General features: G+C 36.8%; 1 protein-coding gene across 2 annotated transcripts in view; it reads left to right on the top strand.

Moving 5' to 3' along the window:
• Positions 1-18306, top strand: part of SCML2 (Scm polycomb group protein like 2) — a 105248-nt gene that overhangs the window by 47944 nt on the left and 38998 nt on the right. For both annotated transcript variants that reach the window (XM_082447012.1, XM_082447011.1), the window contains exon 9: positions 5596-5839. In XM_082447012.1, the coding sequence (XP_082303138.1) occupies positions 5596-5839 (244 nt within the window). The remainder of the gene's footprint in view (positions 1-5595; positions 5840-18306) is intronic.

Raw genomic sequence — 18306 nt, 5'->3', positions numbered from 1 at the left:
ATTAAGGATAGGAGTTTGTGATCAGAGGTAGACTCTAGGAATACAGCTGTAAACAAAGCTATAAAAAACTCCAGGCTTTATGGAGCTTACCTTCTAGCTTGGTAAGTTTGTAGTAAACCATAATAAATACATGTGTATTATGTTTGATAGTTGTATATGCTAAGGAGAAGGGAGGGTGACATTTTAGATAGGTTGGCCAGGAAGGTCTTGCTGAGAAGTTGCCATTTGAGTGAAGATGTGGAGAAAGGGAGAGAATGAACCTTGAGACTACAAGGGTAAAAATATTCCAGGCAGAAGGGTAATGTAGGTAATGCTGAGACTGGCTTCAGTCAGTGGGATATGTGAAAAAGTAGCCTGTAAGGAGAACCATATTGTAGGTAAGCAAGGAGGGAGGTTAAAAGGCCATTCTTTGCTCGCCACCTTCTAGAACAGAATCATTTTCTTACAGTAAAAGAAAAGAGAATGATCCCTTGTTTATTTTAGCTATTGCTTTTGCAAATTATATCTTTGTGTTTAGGAAGTCATTCAAGAATGGATGATGACAAACTATATATATTTTAAAAAATTAATTAATTAATTAATTTTTTGGGCTGCATTGGGTCTTTGTTGCTGTGCGTGGGCTTTCTTTAGTTGCGGCGAGTGGGGGCTACTCTTTGTTGTGGTGCGCAGGCTTCTCACTGCGGTGGCTTCTCTTGTTGCAGAGCACGGGCTCTAGGCGCGTGGGCTCTAGAGCGCAGGCTCAGTAGTTGTGGCTCACCGGCTTGGTTGCTCCGCGGCATGTGGGATCTTCCCAGACCAGGGCTCGAACCTGTGTCCCCTGCATTGGCAGGCGGATTCTTAACCACTGCGCCACCAGGGAAGCCCACAAACTATATTCTTTAAAAACATTTTAGGGCTCGAGCCCTGGTCCAGGAAGATCCCACATGCCGCTGAGCAGCTAAGCCCGTGAGCCACAACTACTGAGCCCGCATGCCTAGAGCCCGTGCTCTGCAACAAGAGAAGCCACTGGAATGAGAAGCCCGCGCGCCACAATGAAGAGTAGCCCCTGCCCGCCGCAACTAGAGAAAGACCGCGCAGAGCAACGAAGACCCAATGCAGCTAAAAATAAATAAATAAATAAATAAATTTATTTTAAAAAAAACAACACATTTTAAAGCAAGTTTGTATCATTACCTTTTGTGGGCAGCAGAGGGAACCATTTTGCCAGTTATCTAAATCTGGAAGGAGGTTGTTTTGAGATAAAGCCCTTTCATTTACTGTGTTATTAAAACAGTAGTTCCTTTGATTTTTTTTTAAAATAAAAATTTGTTTTCTTCTAGAGCTTTATTAATATTTACCTGTATGAATGAGATATCATCTCACACTGGTCAGAATGGCCATCATCAAAAAATCTAGAAACAATAAATGCTAGAGAGGGTGTGGAGAAAAGGGAACACTCTTGCACTGTTGGTGGGAATGTAAATTGATACAGCCACTATGGAGAACAGTATGGAGGTTCCTTAAAAAACTAAAAATAGAACTACCATATGACCCAGCAATCCCACTACTGGGCATATACCCTGAGAAAACCATAATTCAAAAAGAATCATGTACCAAAATGTTCATTGCAGCTCTATTTACAATAGCCAGGACATGGAAGCAACCTAAGTGTCCATCATCGGCTGAATGGATAAAGAAGATGTGGCACATATATACAATGGAATATTACTCAGCCATAAAAAGAAATGAAATGGAGGTATTTGTAGTGAGGTAGATGGAGTTAGAGTCTGTCATACAGAGTGAAGTAAGTCAGAAAGAGAAAAACAAATACAGTGCTAACACATATATATGGAATCTAAGGGGAAAAAAAAGGTCATGAAGAACCTAGTGGCAAGACGGGAATAAAGACACAGACCTACTAGAGAATGGTCTTGAGGATATGGGGAGGGGGAGGGGTAAGATGTGACAGGGTGAGAGAGTGTCATGGACATATATACACTACCAAATGTAAAATAGATAGCTAGTGGGAAGCAGCCGCATAGCACAGGGAGATCAGCTCGGTGCTTTGTGACCGCCTAGAGGGGTGGGATAGGGAGGGTGGGAGGGAGGGAGATGCAAGAGGAAAGAGATATGGGAACATATGTATATGTATAACTGATTCATTTTGTTATAAAGCAGAAACTAACACACCATTGTAAAGCAATTATACTCCAATAAAGATGTTTAAAAAAAAATTTACCTGTATGGCTGTACTTATGTAAGAAAATTTGATAGAGTATTCATGAAATTTAGAAGAATTAATAAACAGCATGAAAATCTTTAGAGAATAAATTGCATTTTGTCTGTAATCATTTTCCGGTTTTTGTTACTTGCCAGCCAATAGTGACATTGATAACATACTGTCATATTGGGGTTTCTTTTTAGGTTATACATTTGAATCTTAAAATTAGTTCTGTTTCTCTTGTCATGACTGTCTTAAATCTGTTTTGTAGCAGAAAATGTATATTGCCATTTGATCTTAGTTCACTTTGCTATGGAAAGTCTTACTCTGTTAAATGACAGTGTAAGGCCCTGTGATCCTTATATGTGTCTTGAATGTTTTTTGCGTTCTGTGAATGTCTAGCACAAATATATCAACCTCCATGGTTATACTTTGTAAAATCTTCCCCCCACTTCTTTCCATATGTAATAAGTGATAACGGACCTTTGGCCCTTTCATGAAGTGTCAGTATGTGACTCTGCTTCTTACTTACCAGCTATTTATCAAATACTTTGATCCTTGATCAATCTAACTTTTGCCCTGCTGACTTTCAGGGTGGTTTTTAAGAATCATATTAAGAATATGTAACTAAAAGGACTTTGAAGGGTAAGAATTAAGGAATTTTCAGATTGCAAGGCTAAAGGAAACAGAGAAAGCACGGGACGTTGAGATGGGTTTAAAGGAGGCTTTTTTTTTTTTTTAAACATCTTTATTGGAGTATAATTGCTTTACAGTAAAGGAGGCATTTTTAAAAGGAACCAATCTACCAGATAGGTTTTTTAAAAAAAATTTATTATTTATGGCTGTGTTGGGTCTTCCTTTCTGTGTGAGGGCTTTCTCTAGTGTGGCAAGTGGGGGCCACTCTTCATCGCGGTGCGTGGGCCTCTCACTATCGCGGCCTCTCCTGTTGCGGAGCACAGGCTCCAGACGCGCAGGCTCAGTAATTGTGGCTCACGGGCCTAGCTGCTCTGCGGCATGTGGGATCTTCCCGGACCAGGGCTCGAACCTGTGTCCCCTGCATTGGCAGGCAGATTCTCAACCACTGCGCCACCAGGGAAGCCGCTACCAGATAGGTTTTTAAAATTATATCTTGGTGAAAGAGTTAGTTGAGAGCTCATTTACTGTTCTCCAGGTGATTCCTTGGTTCATTCATTTAAAAAATGCTTACTGTTGGATACTGTGCTGGAAATAACAATATGTAAAAGATGTGGTACTTGGTTTTAAGAATCCCTTTGTCTCATAGAGGAGTGAACACATTTTTTTTTTAACTTTTTGGCCGCACCCCACGGCATGTGGTATCTTAGCTCCCCAACCAGGGATTGAACCCACGCCTCCTGCATTGGAAGGCAGAGTCTTAACCACTGGACCGCCGGGGAAGTCTCAGAGGAGTGAACACATTTTAACAATAGTTTCACAGTTGAAGGCAAGAGCACCTCTTTGGTGGGCCTTGGAGTGGGCATGCATTGGTCAGGGAAGCCTTAAAGAGACCAGGAGAATTGGGCTTTGAAGTGTGGATGAGTTGGAGTTGGCCCAGCAGATGATGGGGTGTAGGGTGTTCCACAAAGTTGGCTATTTAAGTTTAAAATCTAGCTCTGATACTTATGGTATAGTCTTAGGCCACTGTGCATCAGTTTTATCATCTGTAAAATGGGTATAATAATTGCACTGACTTCATAGGATTGTTGTGAGAATTAAATGAATATATGGAAAATATTTAGACTGTGCCTGGCATATACTAAACAATTGAAGGTTACCTTTTTTTTTATATATATAATAAGCACTCCTTAAGGTTAACTTACTTATTTATTTATTTATTTATTTACTTATAGCTGCGTTGGGTCTTCGTTGCTGGGCGTAAGCTTCCTCTAGTTGCAGTGAGCAGTGGCTACTCTTTGTCGCGGTGCACAGGCTTCTCACTGCAGTGGCTTCTCTTGTTGTGGCTCTCGGGTTCTAGAGCGCGGGCTTCAGTAGTTGTGGCGCGTGGGCTTAGTTGCTCCGTGGCATGTGGGATCTTCCCGGACCAGGGCTCGAACCCATGTCCCCTGCATTGGCAGGCGGATTCTTAACCACTGCACCACCAGGGAAGTCCCCTGAAGGTTTAACTTTCAATATCGTTATTCTAAAGATCTAGGCGGTAGAATTGGCAGGTTGTGGTCTTTGATTGTGTTAGGGGGAAAGGATGCATCTAGGGTAGTGGTTCTCATCCTTGGATCTGGGCAATTAAAACATGCCGTGAGCCCCACCTAGACTGATTTAATCAATAGCGCTGGCAGTGTGGCTCCAGGTGATTCTAATGTTCAGTCAGGCTGAGAACCACAGGTCTAGGACCATTTCCAGATTTCTGGCTTGGGTGATTGGATTGCTGATGGTGCCATTTACTAGGATAAAAAGCAAGTTGAAAAAAAAAAAAAGATGTTGCTTTTAACATAGCACTTGGGCTTTCTAAGAATCCTGTTAGCATTTGCATGCTTTAACTTTCTGTAACTAAGGAATACTTTTATTTTTATTTAAACATTTATTATTTGGCTGCGTCAGGTCTTAGTTGTGGCACGTGGGATCTTTCATTGTGGCATGCGGGCTCTTCCTTGTGGTGCGTGGGCTTGTCTCTAATTGTGGCACGTGGGCTATAGAGCAGGGCAAGCCCCGCGGCATGTGGGGTCTTAGTGCCCTGACCAGGGATCGAACCCGCGTCCCTTGCATTGGAAGGTGGATTCTTAACCACTGGACCACCAGGGAAGTCCTTAAGGAATACTTTTAAATATTTGTTTCTGGATTGCATATCATAAATGACTCCAGACTTGTGTGACTTTCATGTTCTTGTATCTGCATTTTATACTTTGAGTTTTTTTTTAGATATTATCTGCTGCTGTTCCTTCTCTTTGGAGTTACTATCTTTCAAAATACCCTATAATTTATATATTTTTAGGTTTGTTTGACTCTCTCTTTTAAAATTTCTTGTTATTGCTTCCTCCCCTTCATCCTATCTGGCTCCCCTACCCCTGCTACCACCGCTACTAGAATATAAGCTCCACCGGAACAGGGATCTTGATATTTTTGTTCACTTATGAATGCTAAATTCCTGGTACATAGTATATAATACATACTTCTTGAGTGAATGAATGAATGAATTACTATCAGGCTGGTTTTGTTTTCTTCTAGGTTCTTGGCTCTGCTCCAGAGTAAGTGAGATATTGTAGAGCAGAGTTTCAGAGGAATCTGTGAGAACTGTTTCTTCCTGTATTTAATTGATAAACATGAAGCTTAATTTTTGGTTGCTAAAGGTTGTAAGAATACAATTGAGCAAATGCTTCTTAATACATTTTAACAATGAAAACTTTTTTTTAATGTTTTGGTAGGAACCACCAAAGCCACCTGTAAATACTTTTAAAGTGGGAATGAAACTTGAAGCTATAGACAAAAAGAACCCTTATCTGATCTGCCCTGCAACTATTGGAAATGTTAAAGGAGATGAAGTTTATATCACATTCGATGGCTGGAGTGGAACTTTTGATTATTGGTGCAAGTATTATTGTCGAGATATTTTCCCAGTTGGGTGGTGTCGCCTGACAGGAGATGTATTACAACCACCAGGAACTCATGGTAAGATAATAACTAATTAATACATGTTCTTTTATTTTATTGAAGTTAGATCTAACTGCTCTTGGCATTGAGGGTAGGATTTCATGTCCAACTGAGGAGCAGCAGGCAGAACAGCAAGGGTACTGTCCAGGTTGGAGAACTGGAGGTAAAAGTTTACAATTAGAATTTTTGAGGGCCAACACAACATCATGGTCTGAATTGACAGTCCACACTGGGGAATATGGACAAAGCTACAAGTCACACTTAGACTATTGAAGCCTTGCTGCTAGAAACATTTTGGGGTGCTCAGGTACCTTTATAGTTGATAGTCTATTTAAAATTACACATGGCATTCCATTGTTTGTATTTTGAAGATAGTTTTTTAAAGGTTGGGCATAACAAGTGTTATATACATGTTTTACATGATTTTGGTTGTTTTTTCAAGTTAAATTGATACTTTGATAGTGTTAAGTAAAATCTACATGTCCGTAAAAATTTTTGACTGTGGAAGCCGTCATAGATTAGTATGTTATTTCCGTCATGTGTTTATCAGTTGTAATGATGTGCTTCCCAAGTTGAATATAGTGTCATCTAGTCTAGATATTTTCTTTCAAAGAAAAGTCATCAAAATATTGAAGCTCCTTGGTTGACTTTTCCAAGGACGTAGACATGCCTAACCTGGTCTTCTGTGATGGAATAACTGCTGAGGTTTAAGTGGAGTCTAAGCACAGAACCCAATCATTTGGCCTAAGTTAAATGTAAACTTATAAGTGGAATCAAATGTAAACATACTTAAAATTTACCCCACTAAATTTATTTATTTATACCAGAAAAAAAAAGATGGGTGTAGCAAATGAGTAGGTAGTGTGGTGGAGGAGGGCAGTGGCTAGGTATGAGCACATAGCCGTATTATTCTTGTAACTGCTATTAGAATCTTCTGTAATTTGGAACTTTAACACATCCCATTATACTACAATACTACCTACCATGATGATCTTTTTGTTAGGTACCTCTTTGGTTCCCTGCTGCCATAATTTTAGGAAAGAGATGTTAATGGTTGATTTTTGTAAAATTTAGTGTGATACAGATTTATGTGCGTATGATACTAAAATAAGGCATGGGAATTCCCTCGCGGTCCAGTGGTTAGGACTCCATGTTTCCACAGCAGGGGGCATGGGTTCAATCCCTGGTCGGGGAACTAAGATCCCGCAAGCCCTGTGGTGCAGCCAATAAATAAATAAATAAAATAAGGCATAGTCTCTGCCCTCAAGAAGTTTACCTTCTAGTGGGAGAGGGATGAATGGAGGGATAGACTTTAAAAAAAAATACAATACAGAATTAGCAGTGTAAAACTAGAGATGTATGCTAGATATGAAGGTGCCCGAAAGACATCCGGTCTGTTTAGGCTGGTGGAAAGGTGGTTGGGTAAAGCTTCACAAAAAGACACACAATGTGAGTATTAAGAGAGGAGAAGGAGTTTGCCAGGCAGAATGGAGATAAAGGTAGGGTGGACACATCACAAAGGTGTGAAATTGCACAGTGTGTTCTGAAAACTGGTGAGTTCAGTTTGGGACATGGTAACTTTGGAATGTGTAGCCCAGAATGATATTGTCCTTCAGTATCTGGTCTCCCTATTTTTTTCCTTAATAACGCAGTTTGGCTGCCTAACATAAAGACTAGATTTCCAGCCTTTTTAGCAGTTAGTTATGGCTGTGAGACTTAAGTCCTTGTCAGTGGGATAAAAGTACAGGTAGTGTGTTACAGAGAAGTGAATGTACCATTCTCTCTTCCTTCTTCTTGCTTCTGTCCTGCTGCTAGGGATGTGGTTGTTTTGGATGGAGCTCTATCTTGGATTATGAAATGGGGACCGTATTCTAGGCATTTCGAAGTGGAAAGCAGAAAGGAGCCAGAGTCCCTGAGAACTTTGTGGAGCAGAATTTTTATACTAGCCTATTCCAGACTATTATTTGAGAGAAATAAATTTCTGTGTTATATAAACCACTGTTTTAGGCTTTTCTGTCACTGTTAGCTGAATTTAATCCTAACTGATTCAGGGTAATTTAGGACATCTAGGTAGACATGTCCATTGGATGGATGTACATGCAGGTATGAAGCCTAAAAGAGTTAGGTCTTGGTTGACAAAGCAGGTTTGAGAATCATCACGTTCATTCAAATAAATACGCTTTGTGTCAGGTGGGATTATAGGTGCTGGCGGGGGAGTTGGTGTGGAGGTGGGCAGCTTACACATCCTGTTGATAGCAGTGAGTGGTGGAAGTTTTGCGTGTGATTTTATTTATACCTGTGTAACGGGTGGAGGTAGATGAGGATCAACCACAGAACCTTGTGGGTCAACATTTAAAACAATAATTCTCACACTGGAATCACCTGGGAGAGCTTGTTAAAAGGCTGATATCCTGATGCTCACGTCTAGGGCTTCTGAATCACTAGGTCTGGAGTGGGGCTCAGGTGTTTCCATTGTACATGGTTTGAAGCCCAGACTTTGAGAAACACAAGAATAAGAGATGGGTAGATGATAGAATTCAATTTAGGACACTGAGAAAAAGTATATAAATGTAGGAAAAGCACTAGGTTGATTCCCCCAACAACAGGAGAGGAAAGATTTTAAGCAAATAAGTATTCAACACTATCAAATGCAACATAAAACTCAAGAGAGAGAGCTCATTAGTGGTCTTAAGTAAAAGCGTGGTTGCTAGACTTCCTTGAAAAACCAGATTTAGAAAGTTGAGGAGTAAATAGGAGATGCAAAGTGTTTTTAAAAATGTGACTTCAGGGGCTTCCCTGGTGGCGCAGTGGTTGAGAGTCCGCCTGCCGGTGCAGGGGATACGGGTTCGAGCCCTGGTCTGGGAGGATCCCACGTGCCGCGGAGCGACTGGGCCCGTGAGCCACAATTACTGAGCCTGAGCATCTGGAGCCTGTGCTCTGCAACAAGAGAGGCCGCGATGGTGAGAGGCCCGCGCACCGCGATGATGAGTGGCCCCCGTTTGCCACAACTAGAGAAAGCCCTCGTACAGAAACGAAGACCCAACACAGCCATAAATATAAATAAACAAATAAAAGAAAGGCAAGAAACTTTAAAAAAAAAAAAAAAAAAAAATGTGACTTCAGTACTTTCTGAAATATGCCTCCTCTGTCCTTTACCCCACTAGACAGTTCACCAGTTAATGTGAAATTTAGAACTTTTACCTCAATTTATGTTCCTTTACCCTCTACCATTTATAGTTGTCTTAAATATTTCCTCTATATTCATTGAGAGTGGCATTATACAGTGTGATAATTTTGGCTTCAATCATAAAACATAATTTAGAAAACTCGAGAAGGAAAATCTATTGTATTTATGCACAGTTTTGCCCTTTCAGTTGTTCGTTCTTCTTTCCTGATTTTCAAAGATTCCTTCTTTTATCATTTTTTTTTTTCTGTTTAGAGAACTTCTTTTAGTCATTCTTTTAGGGTATGTTGGCTGGCAACAAATTTTTAGTTTTTCTTCATCTAAGAATGTCTTTATTTCCCCTTCATTCTTGAAAGGTGGTTGCTGGATATAGAATTCCAGGTTGGCAGTTGTTTTCTTTCAGCACTTGAAAAATGTTGTGCAGCTTCCTTCTGGCTTCCATGGTTTCTGATGAGAAGTTTGCTTTTATTCGAATTGTTTTTCCCCTATAGGTTCCATTATGATTATGGGTCTGTTTTTCCTTGTAGTTCTTCTAGTGTTTACATTATGCTCTGTCTGTTTTCTGGCTCCATTATTAGGTGTGTACAAATTTGAATTCTCTCATAACTATCTCTCATAACTTTCTGGTCCATTGAACCTTCTGTAGTAATCCTCTTTATGTTTTTTGTTTGTTTTTTTTTTTAGTTTAAAGTCTGCTTTTATCTTGTATTAATGTAGCTATACCAGCTTTTTGTTGTTGTTGTTATACCAACTTTTATTTGGTTGGTGTTCTTATTCTCTCTCTTTCTCTTTCTAATGTTCAGCCTTTATCTATCCTAATCTAAAGAGATGTATTTCTTGCAAATAGTCGGATTTTTATTTTTTTGCCAGTCAGCCAGTCTGACTGGAGCTTTTAATCTATTTATATTTATTGTAATCACAGATATATCGGGTTTTCAGTATGCCATCTTATTTTGTGCTTTTTATTTGTCTTGCCTTTTCTATGTTTTGTTTTCCTTTCTTACCCTTTTTTGGATTATTTATTCTTATTCCATTTGTTCCCCTCTTGTTTGGAAGTTATACACTATATATTCCGTTCTTTTAATACTCTAGGAATTTTAACATGCTTTCTTCAAGGAAGTCTGAAATGAATATCTTTCTTCTGCACTAAGACAATAAAAGGAACTTAGAATACTCTACCTATTTACTCCCTTCAAATTCATGTTATTACTGTTGTATATTTTAATTATATATTTTTATAATCTTATAAACTATTACTATTATTGTTTAAGTAATCAATATTTGTTGAGATTCACCAACATATTCAACATGTTCTTTGCTCTTTATTCCTCCTTAGTAGGAATCCTCCTTAATCCCTTTCATCTGGGATTAATTTTCTTCTGCCTGAGGTAGATCCTTGAGACTTTCCTTTAGTGAAGGTCTGCTAGTGGCATGCTTTCTCAGTTTATGTTCATCTGAATATGTCATTATTTCACCTCCTTCCTTGAAAGACATTTTTTCTGGGTGTAGAATTCTAAGTTGACAGCTGTTTTCTTTCAGCACATTGAAGGTATCATTATTTTGCCTTTTGATTTTCATTGCTGTTGACAGTTCAGCTGTCATTCTATTTTTCCTCTGACAGTAATGTCATTTTTTTCTCTAGCTACTTTAATATTTTCATGTCATCTTTGATGTTTTGCATTTTCACTCTGATAATTCTAGGTGTGGGTTTTGTTGAATCTTGGCAAAACCACACAGATACAAATGATAAGTTGTTTACTTTCATTGTGAAAATTTTTAAATGTTGGATATTATAATTTAACTGTTTTATCATTATTAAGGATTTCAAATGTCACAAGTAATTTGACATTGTGAAGCATTTTTTATGACTACTTTTTTTTCATTTTGTTTTTGTACTTCTAAAAAATTGAAGTACAGTTGATATACAATACTGTGTTAGTTTTGGGTGTACAGCAAAGTGATTCAGTTATATATATATATTTTTTCAGATTGTTTTCCATTATAGGTTATTAAAAGATATTGAATATAGTTCCATGTGCTATACAATAAATCTTTGTTGCTTATCTGTTTTATGTATAATAGTTTGTATCTTTTAATCCTATACTCCTAATTTATCCCTCCCCCTTTTTCCCCTTTAGTAACCATGAGTTTTCTATGTCTGTCAGTCTGTTTCTGTTTTGTATATAGATGCATTTGTATTATTTTTTAGATTCCACATATAAGGGATAGCATACAATATTTGTCTTTCTCTGTCTGACTTACTTAGTATGATAATCTCTAGGTCCATCCATGTTGCTGCAAATGGCAGTATTTCATTCTTTTTAATGGCTGGGTAATATTCCACATATATATATATATGCCACATCTTCTTAAGCCAGTTATCTGTTGATGGGCACTTGGATTGTTTCCATGTCTTGGCTATTGTAAATAGTGCTGCTATGAACATTGGGGTGCGGGTATCTTTTCGAATTAGAGTTTTCATCTTTTCCGGATATATGCCCAGGAGTGGGATTGCTGGATCATATGGTAGCTCTGTTTTTAGTTTTGAAAGGAACCTCCATACTATTTTCCATAGTGGCTGCACTAATCTACATTCCCACCAACAGTGTAGGAGGGTTCCCTTTTCTCCACACCCTCTCCAGCATTTATTATTTGTAGACTTTTTTTTATAGATTTTAAAATTAATTAATTACTTAATTAAGTTTTGGCTGTGTTGGGTCTTCGTTGCTGCTCGCGGGCTTTCTCTAGTTGCAGCACGCGGGGGACTACTCTTCATTGCGGTGCATGGGCTTCAGTAGTTGTGGCACGTGGGCTCAGTAGTTGTGGCTCACGGGCTCTAGAGCACAGGCTCAGTAGTTGTGGCGCGTGGGTTTAGTTGCTCCACAGCGTGTGGGAGCCTCCTGGACGTGGGAGCCTACCAGACCAGGGATCGAACCCGTGTCCCCTGCATTGGCAGGCGGATTCTTAACCAACTGTGCCACCAGGGAAGTCCCTACAGACTGTTTGGTGATAGCCATTCTGACTGGTGTGAGACAATACCTCATTGTGGTTTTGACTTCCATTTCATTAATAATTAGCAGTGTTCAGCATCTTTTCGTATGCCTGTTGGCCATCTGTATGTCTTCTTTGGAGAAATGTCTATTTAAGTCTTCCGCCCATTTTTTGATTGGGTTGTTTGTTTTTTTGATGTTCAGTGTATGAGTTCTTTGTTTTGGATCTTAACCCCTTGTCGGTGGCATCATTTGCAAATATTTTCTCCCATTTTGTAGGTTGTCTTTTTGTTTTGTTGATGGTTACATTTGCTGTGCAAAAGCTTTTAAGTTTGATTAGGTCCCATTTGTTTATTTTTCTTTTATTTCTTTTGCTTTGGGAGACTGATCTGAGAAAATATTTCTACAATTAATGTCAGAGAATGTTTGCCCATGTTCTGTTCTAGGGGTTTTGTGGTGTCATGTCTTATATTTAGGTCTTTAAACCATTTTGAGTTTATTTTTGTATATGGTTTGAGGGAGTGTTCTAATTTCATTGATTTACGTGTAGATGTCCAGCTTTCCCAACACCACTTGTTGAAGAGACTTTTCTCCATTGTATGTTCTTGCCTCCTTTGTCATAGATTAATTGACCGTAGGTGTGTAGGTGTATTTCTGGGCTCTCTATTCTGTTCCATTGATGTGTGTCTGTTTTTGTGCCCTACCATTGCTGTTTTGGTTACCTTAGCTTTGTAGTATCATTTATGACTACTTTTTGAATACAAATAAATCAACCCATGCCAAGGTAGAATTTGGAAACAGTAGAGTAGAAACAAAGATGTGCCCACTGGTGCCACATTCTGGTTTGTAAAGATTCACAGAAATCCCCAGAAGAACCTTAGGATTCTGGGAAAAGTATGGTTAAAGATTGTTAGTTGATACTTAACGTTGCATATATGATTCATTTTGATTGTTTTTCAAGCATTGCTTATTAATTGCAGATAGATTAATAGGGTTAGTACTGTACTTGCTTACACTAGGTGAAATACTCTTTTTGAGTAGAGAAAACATTTACTTTAGCCAATATATCATTCATTAAATGGCAGCTATAATATATAAGTATCATTTCTTAGATATAATGTGAAATATTCTTGAAAGCCAAATATTTTTAAATTTTTTTTTATTAGTTTTAAATCATTTTTCTCTAATAGGAAAAGTAATGTTCAAAGGAAAAAGTTGAGAAAAGCATGCAGAGATAACCATGGCAAACAGTTTTATCTATATTTGGGTTCATAGTGCCTTTTTTTCTTTTTGTTTTACACATATACCTTAAGAACACGCACACAGCCAAATCAGTAGAATAATGTTAAGTTATGGTGTATTTATTCTTTAAAATCATATAGAACAGTTTAGAAGAATGAAAGTGTTCCTGTTTACTAAGAAAGAAAACTCTCCAAGATGTATTAATTGAAAAAAAACAACCCCCCCATACGTACAATATAATACCATTAAGTTAAGACAAAACAAGTAGTATGTATTTCTATATTTAACTGTAGATATATGTATATAAATACACAGAAAAGATCTGAAAGGCTATACGGTATATCAAATCTGTAACAGTGATAATTTCTGAAAAGGGGCATAGGGTGGTAAAGGAAGTGGTAATGGGGACTTTTGCTTTTATCTGTGGCCTTTTTTTTTAAACAAGAGTGTATTGGTATGTTACATTTGTATCTTTAATTAACAGTTTCAGTTTGAAGAGAGATTATCCTGCATATTCCACTTTCTTGCCTACTTTTTCATGCTATCTTGTGACTGTATTCCCATGTGAAATATATCCCTACAAATTCAATTTTATTTGTTTTTTACTCCATTGTATGGCTGTACCATAATTTATTTAACCAAACATCTATTTTGTTTGGCATTTAGAATGTTTCAAGATTTATGTTATTAAACTAGATGATATGAAGAATATATCTTTGCATACCTCTCTAATTATCTACATAGAATAAGTTTGTTGAGTCAGAGGGTACGTTTCTAAGGCTGACAAATTGTCGTTCAGAAAGGTATACTCACTTCCACTCCCCCTCAGTGGTGGGTGAAAATGTTTTTTTCCTTCTCTGGTCAACTTTGGGCATTATCTTCTTATTTTTGCTAATTTTAAAAATGTTATTTTAAAATTTTTCATTTCTTAGATTACTAGTGAGGTTGAATCTTTTTCTTTCCATGTATTTTGGCCATTAATATTCCTCTAGCATTTTCCTAATTGTCTTCTCCCATTTTTTTCTTAGAGTGTTCCTTTCATTGTTGATTTGTTTGAGTGCTTCATTTATTGCACATATCAACCCTTTGTCATAAAAGTAAAAACCTTTTCTCGGTCATTTGCTTGTTAATGTTATTTATGGTCTTTTAAGAAAATGTACAGAAATATTAAATTTTTTGACTTGAATATTAAATAATTTAAGGGCCTTAGAGTTAAATAATTTTAAAAGGCACAAATAATATTAAATCAATTGAATTTTATGAATTAAAAAAATCTATTGTTTTCATTTGTTTTGAATATTTCTTAAACACATTGGAAATGTTTGTTTTTTGACCTTTGTTTAATTGCTTTTCCAATATTTTTTTTTTTAGACTGCAGCACATAAAACCTTTTCAAATAATTAATGACTAAAGACAATTCACTAGTATAGTTTCTTAAAGAAATGTAGTGAGGCTTCCATGAGTGCTACTTTATTTGACTTTACATTAAAAACCTTATTTAAGCTTTACTGGTTTTCCTTTCAAGAATAGTAATAAGGTTTAATTTACTTTAAAACTTTTTCTAACAATTTTTCTGCTGGTGTTAACACGTCTATAATCAGAAACAGCTAAGTTCTTATCAGGCCTATCATTGGTATAAAAATCCACTGAGAAACATACCTTCAATAGAAAATAAAGCAAGCTGAGTGGCTTTTTTTCCTCGTTTATTTAGGTTTTCCTTTCTTGGCTCTTGTTAATGACTCTACAGTCTTTCAAAGCTCTTTACTTCTGGTTGGTGCTGTCACAGCTCATCAGATTTATTCTAGAGACCTGCACAGGGTGTCTGGTGAGAAAGAGGAAAGAAGTATGTGTGCTGCTGTGTCCTTGGCAACTTAAGGCTGAGTGAAGTAAACTAAAACAAAGTTCATTGTAGATTTTTTTCTTGCAAAATTTATTTGATCTTGCTATTCTCTGTTTCGATTTTTCCCCCTCCCTTTGTATCTCATATCTTAGTTCTCTCTAAATAAATGATAGAAATTTAGGAATGCCCAGTAAACTATTGGTTAACTATTGGTTTCTTCTCATATTGCCCTTCCTTTGTCTCTGGCATATACAGTCATAGGAATTTATAGCCAGTCATTTCATTAAAGTCCACATGTTTAATACATGAAGGACAAGACTTGGAATCCAGCAACTTAGCATCAGAACTGGGACACTTGTTATTTTAAAGGCTATGTATGATTTTTTTAAAAAACTTTTCTTTTCCCTGTCTTTATTTGGGAAAGTTTGTAAACAAATAGGTTACTATTTTGTTTTATAAACACAATAAATGTAGGTTTTTAGTCTTCTGAGAAATTGGGGAAATTCAGAAGCAGAGGATTCTTTTTAAAAATTTGACCCAATGTTAAATTTTTTCTAATATTGTGGGATAGTCAAAGTTTTTTGTTTCGTTTTATAAATATAGCTATATTATAAACCATTCTACCTGGCTTTAAAGCTACTTAAATACTTTTAAAGTTAACTATATAAATTAAACTTTAAATTTATATAATTTCTGAAACATTAATGAATTAGTTTTATTTAACGTAGTTTCAGATTTATGCATCATTGATTATAAATTAATGACCCACACTAGTGTGAAGTGTCATCTTGTAGTCTAATCCTTTAAGCATTTGTGACCATACAAACCAAGAAAGAGGGCAGCAAGCTTCCAGATGCTTAGAGTATAAAGTTGCAGGATCCCAGGGGTATAGAGGAATTCCTCTGGTCCAAAGGGAAATGCAGAGGAGGGGAAAACCTAGAATCAGAAAGGTGTAGCCAAGCATTCCTGTCTAGTGGCACCATATCCTGTCAGTGATCATTTTAACTCTTTTCTTGATAAAAATCCTTCAGTTTATTTGGGTCCCTGACCCCCTGCCTCTCATGGAAACAGCTTTAATTTCCAAGTGGAACTCAATGGTAACGTGACATTTCCTTCACAACTTTGTAAAACATTTCTGATTATGAATAATTGATAGAACTGGCATATTAGATTTTCTTTGTTGGTAATTCAGACATAAATTGTATGAGTAGGAACTTTCTTCTTAAGATTAAAGTGAAAAATAGGTTTTAAATATAATTAGCCTGGGCACTGTTAGCTGCTTCTTTGAATGGTGGTTTATTTTACGTCGTGTGTGCGTGCACACATGTGTATGGTTTAGCTTTTAATTAAAATTTTAAGGAGTGGGTTTTAAAATCTAAACTTTTGATCTTTTAAAAAAATGTAATTAGTCATTTTATATTGTAGTCTTATTTTCGCCTACGTAACATTTTCCTTTGGAACTATTTAAAAGTTAGTCTTTTTAAAAAGTTTTATTGAAGTACAGTTGACTTATAATGTGTTAATTTCTGCTATACAGCAAAGTGACTCAGTTATACATATATATATTCTTTTTCAAAGTTAGTCTTTTGAGAAATATTTCAAAGCTTCCATGTACAAACAAGAAGTAGCTCTGCTCCCCACCCCCCCATCTCGTTCTCATTTTTTAAAAAAACAAAACCAGAAATTATGGTTGCTTTTGCTCTTTGTTTGGGTAACCAGAGGAGTATGTGGTTTCTATAACTTGTGCTTCACCTCTCTCTAAATTTTAAAATTAAGATTTTATAGTTTTTCGGACATATCTTTACCAAATTTTTCCCTCTTTTTATATGACTGTGTGTGTTCAGTAAACACCACATAAAGCAGCACTTTTCCTTTCTCTGTGTTATAGTGGGTCAAAAGTAGCAGAGGTACATAAAATTAAGGCTGTAAAAAGTTCGAGGTGTATCAGTCCTATCAGAAAGCTTCTGAATAAACATTCGAGTATTTGTTTAGATTTTTGCCCTTAATGTAGCTCAAAATAAAATACAGACTAATATGCTTAGTATGTTTAGTACTTTTCCTGTTTGGTATAAAAGAAATAGGTAGAAATGCTATCAACCCAAATTATTCACTCAAAAGCCAAGAAATTTTAAACAGCTGATATTTTCTTTTTCATATGTACAGCTTGGAACAAATGTTTTGCTTGTGCAAATGAGACAGCTATTATGATGCAAAGAAGTATCTTGAAGAAAAAAACAAATGTCCTTTTTCTGTTTTCAGCTAAATACTGCAGTAATTGCAAGCAGAGCCTGAAGCTTCTTTCTTGTTTCTGTTCTATGATATATTTTAACAAGTTCTCTTGAGACTATTAAAGTGTCTTGGTTTTTAGGACATGTGGTCCAGCGGGAATAACTTTGTCTACAGACGCAGTGGGTTGGCAGTTAGGTTTTTGCATGTCTTCTCATTTGTTTCCAGATTCTCTGACCCAGGGTAACCTTTGGTTCTTTTCTGAAGGCAGGAGTGAAGGAAGTTTGAGCAGGTGACTGATGATCACTGTCTATACAGCCCACAGACAATATGCGAATTACTTTAGCAGCCCTCTTAATCCCCTCCCCCACCCCAAACCAACAAATGCAAATAGCTTCATCCCATTTGCTAGAAATTCAGGCTTGCTCCAGCAACATGGGCTTTGTTGTTAACTCGCTTTCTCCAGAAAGGCAGTTTTATTCCTGGTAGAGGAGAAAGGCTATCAAATGGAACCTAAATCACCCTTGTGGTAAATACAGCAACAATTTGTTTCTCTGGAATATTTCTAAAGGTAGGAATTACCCCAAAAGTTTCTTTCTATTGCAGTTGAAGTGTGGTTAAAGAAATTCATTGTCTGCTTTGTTAGCTTTTGTATATTAAATATCCCAGTCATTTCTGTTATCTAAAAAAAAATCCTCTATTTTGTTCTAAATATTACGTGCTGAAATTGTTGGCACTATTATTTGATTAGTCACTTCTAAAAACTGTTTTACAGTACAAGGGAAAAGTCAGATTTTGGTTATTTCCACGATAAAAATGGTTTAAAATAAGAAAGGAACAACCCTATTGTAAGTCAAACTTGATCACTTAAATCTCCAGTTTGTAATCAAAATTTGCCAAATATTTTTCTATAGCTTTGAGGAATATGACATGATTTTTCACTGGTATTTCGTGAGACTTATTAAAAGGACTTTTATGATATAGAAATGTGGATAACATATTT

This window comes from Balaenoptera physalus (genome assembly GCF_965194825.1).
Source record: "Balaenoptera physalus genome assembly, chromosome: X".
In the NCBI taxonomy this organism is placed as follows: domain Eukaryota; kingdom Metazoa; phylum Chordata; class Mammalia; order Artiodactyla; family Balaenopteridae; genus Balaenoptera; species Balaenoptera physalus.
This window is presented reverse-complemented; position numbering and strand designations above follow the sequence as displayed.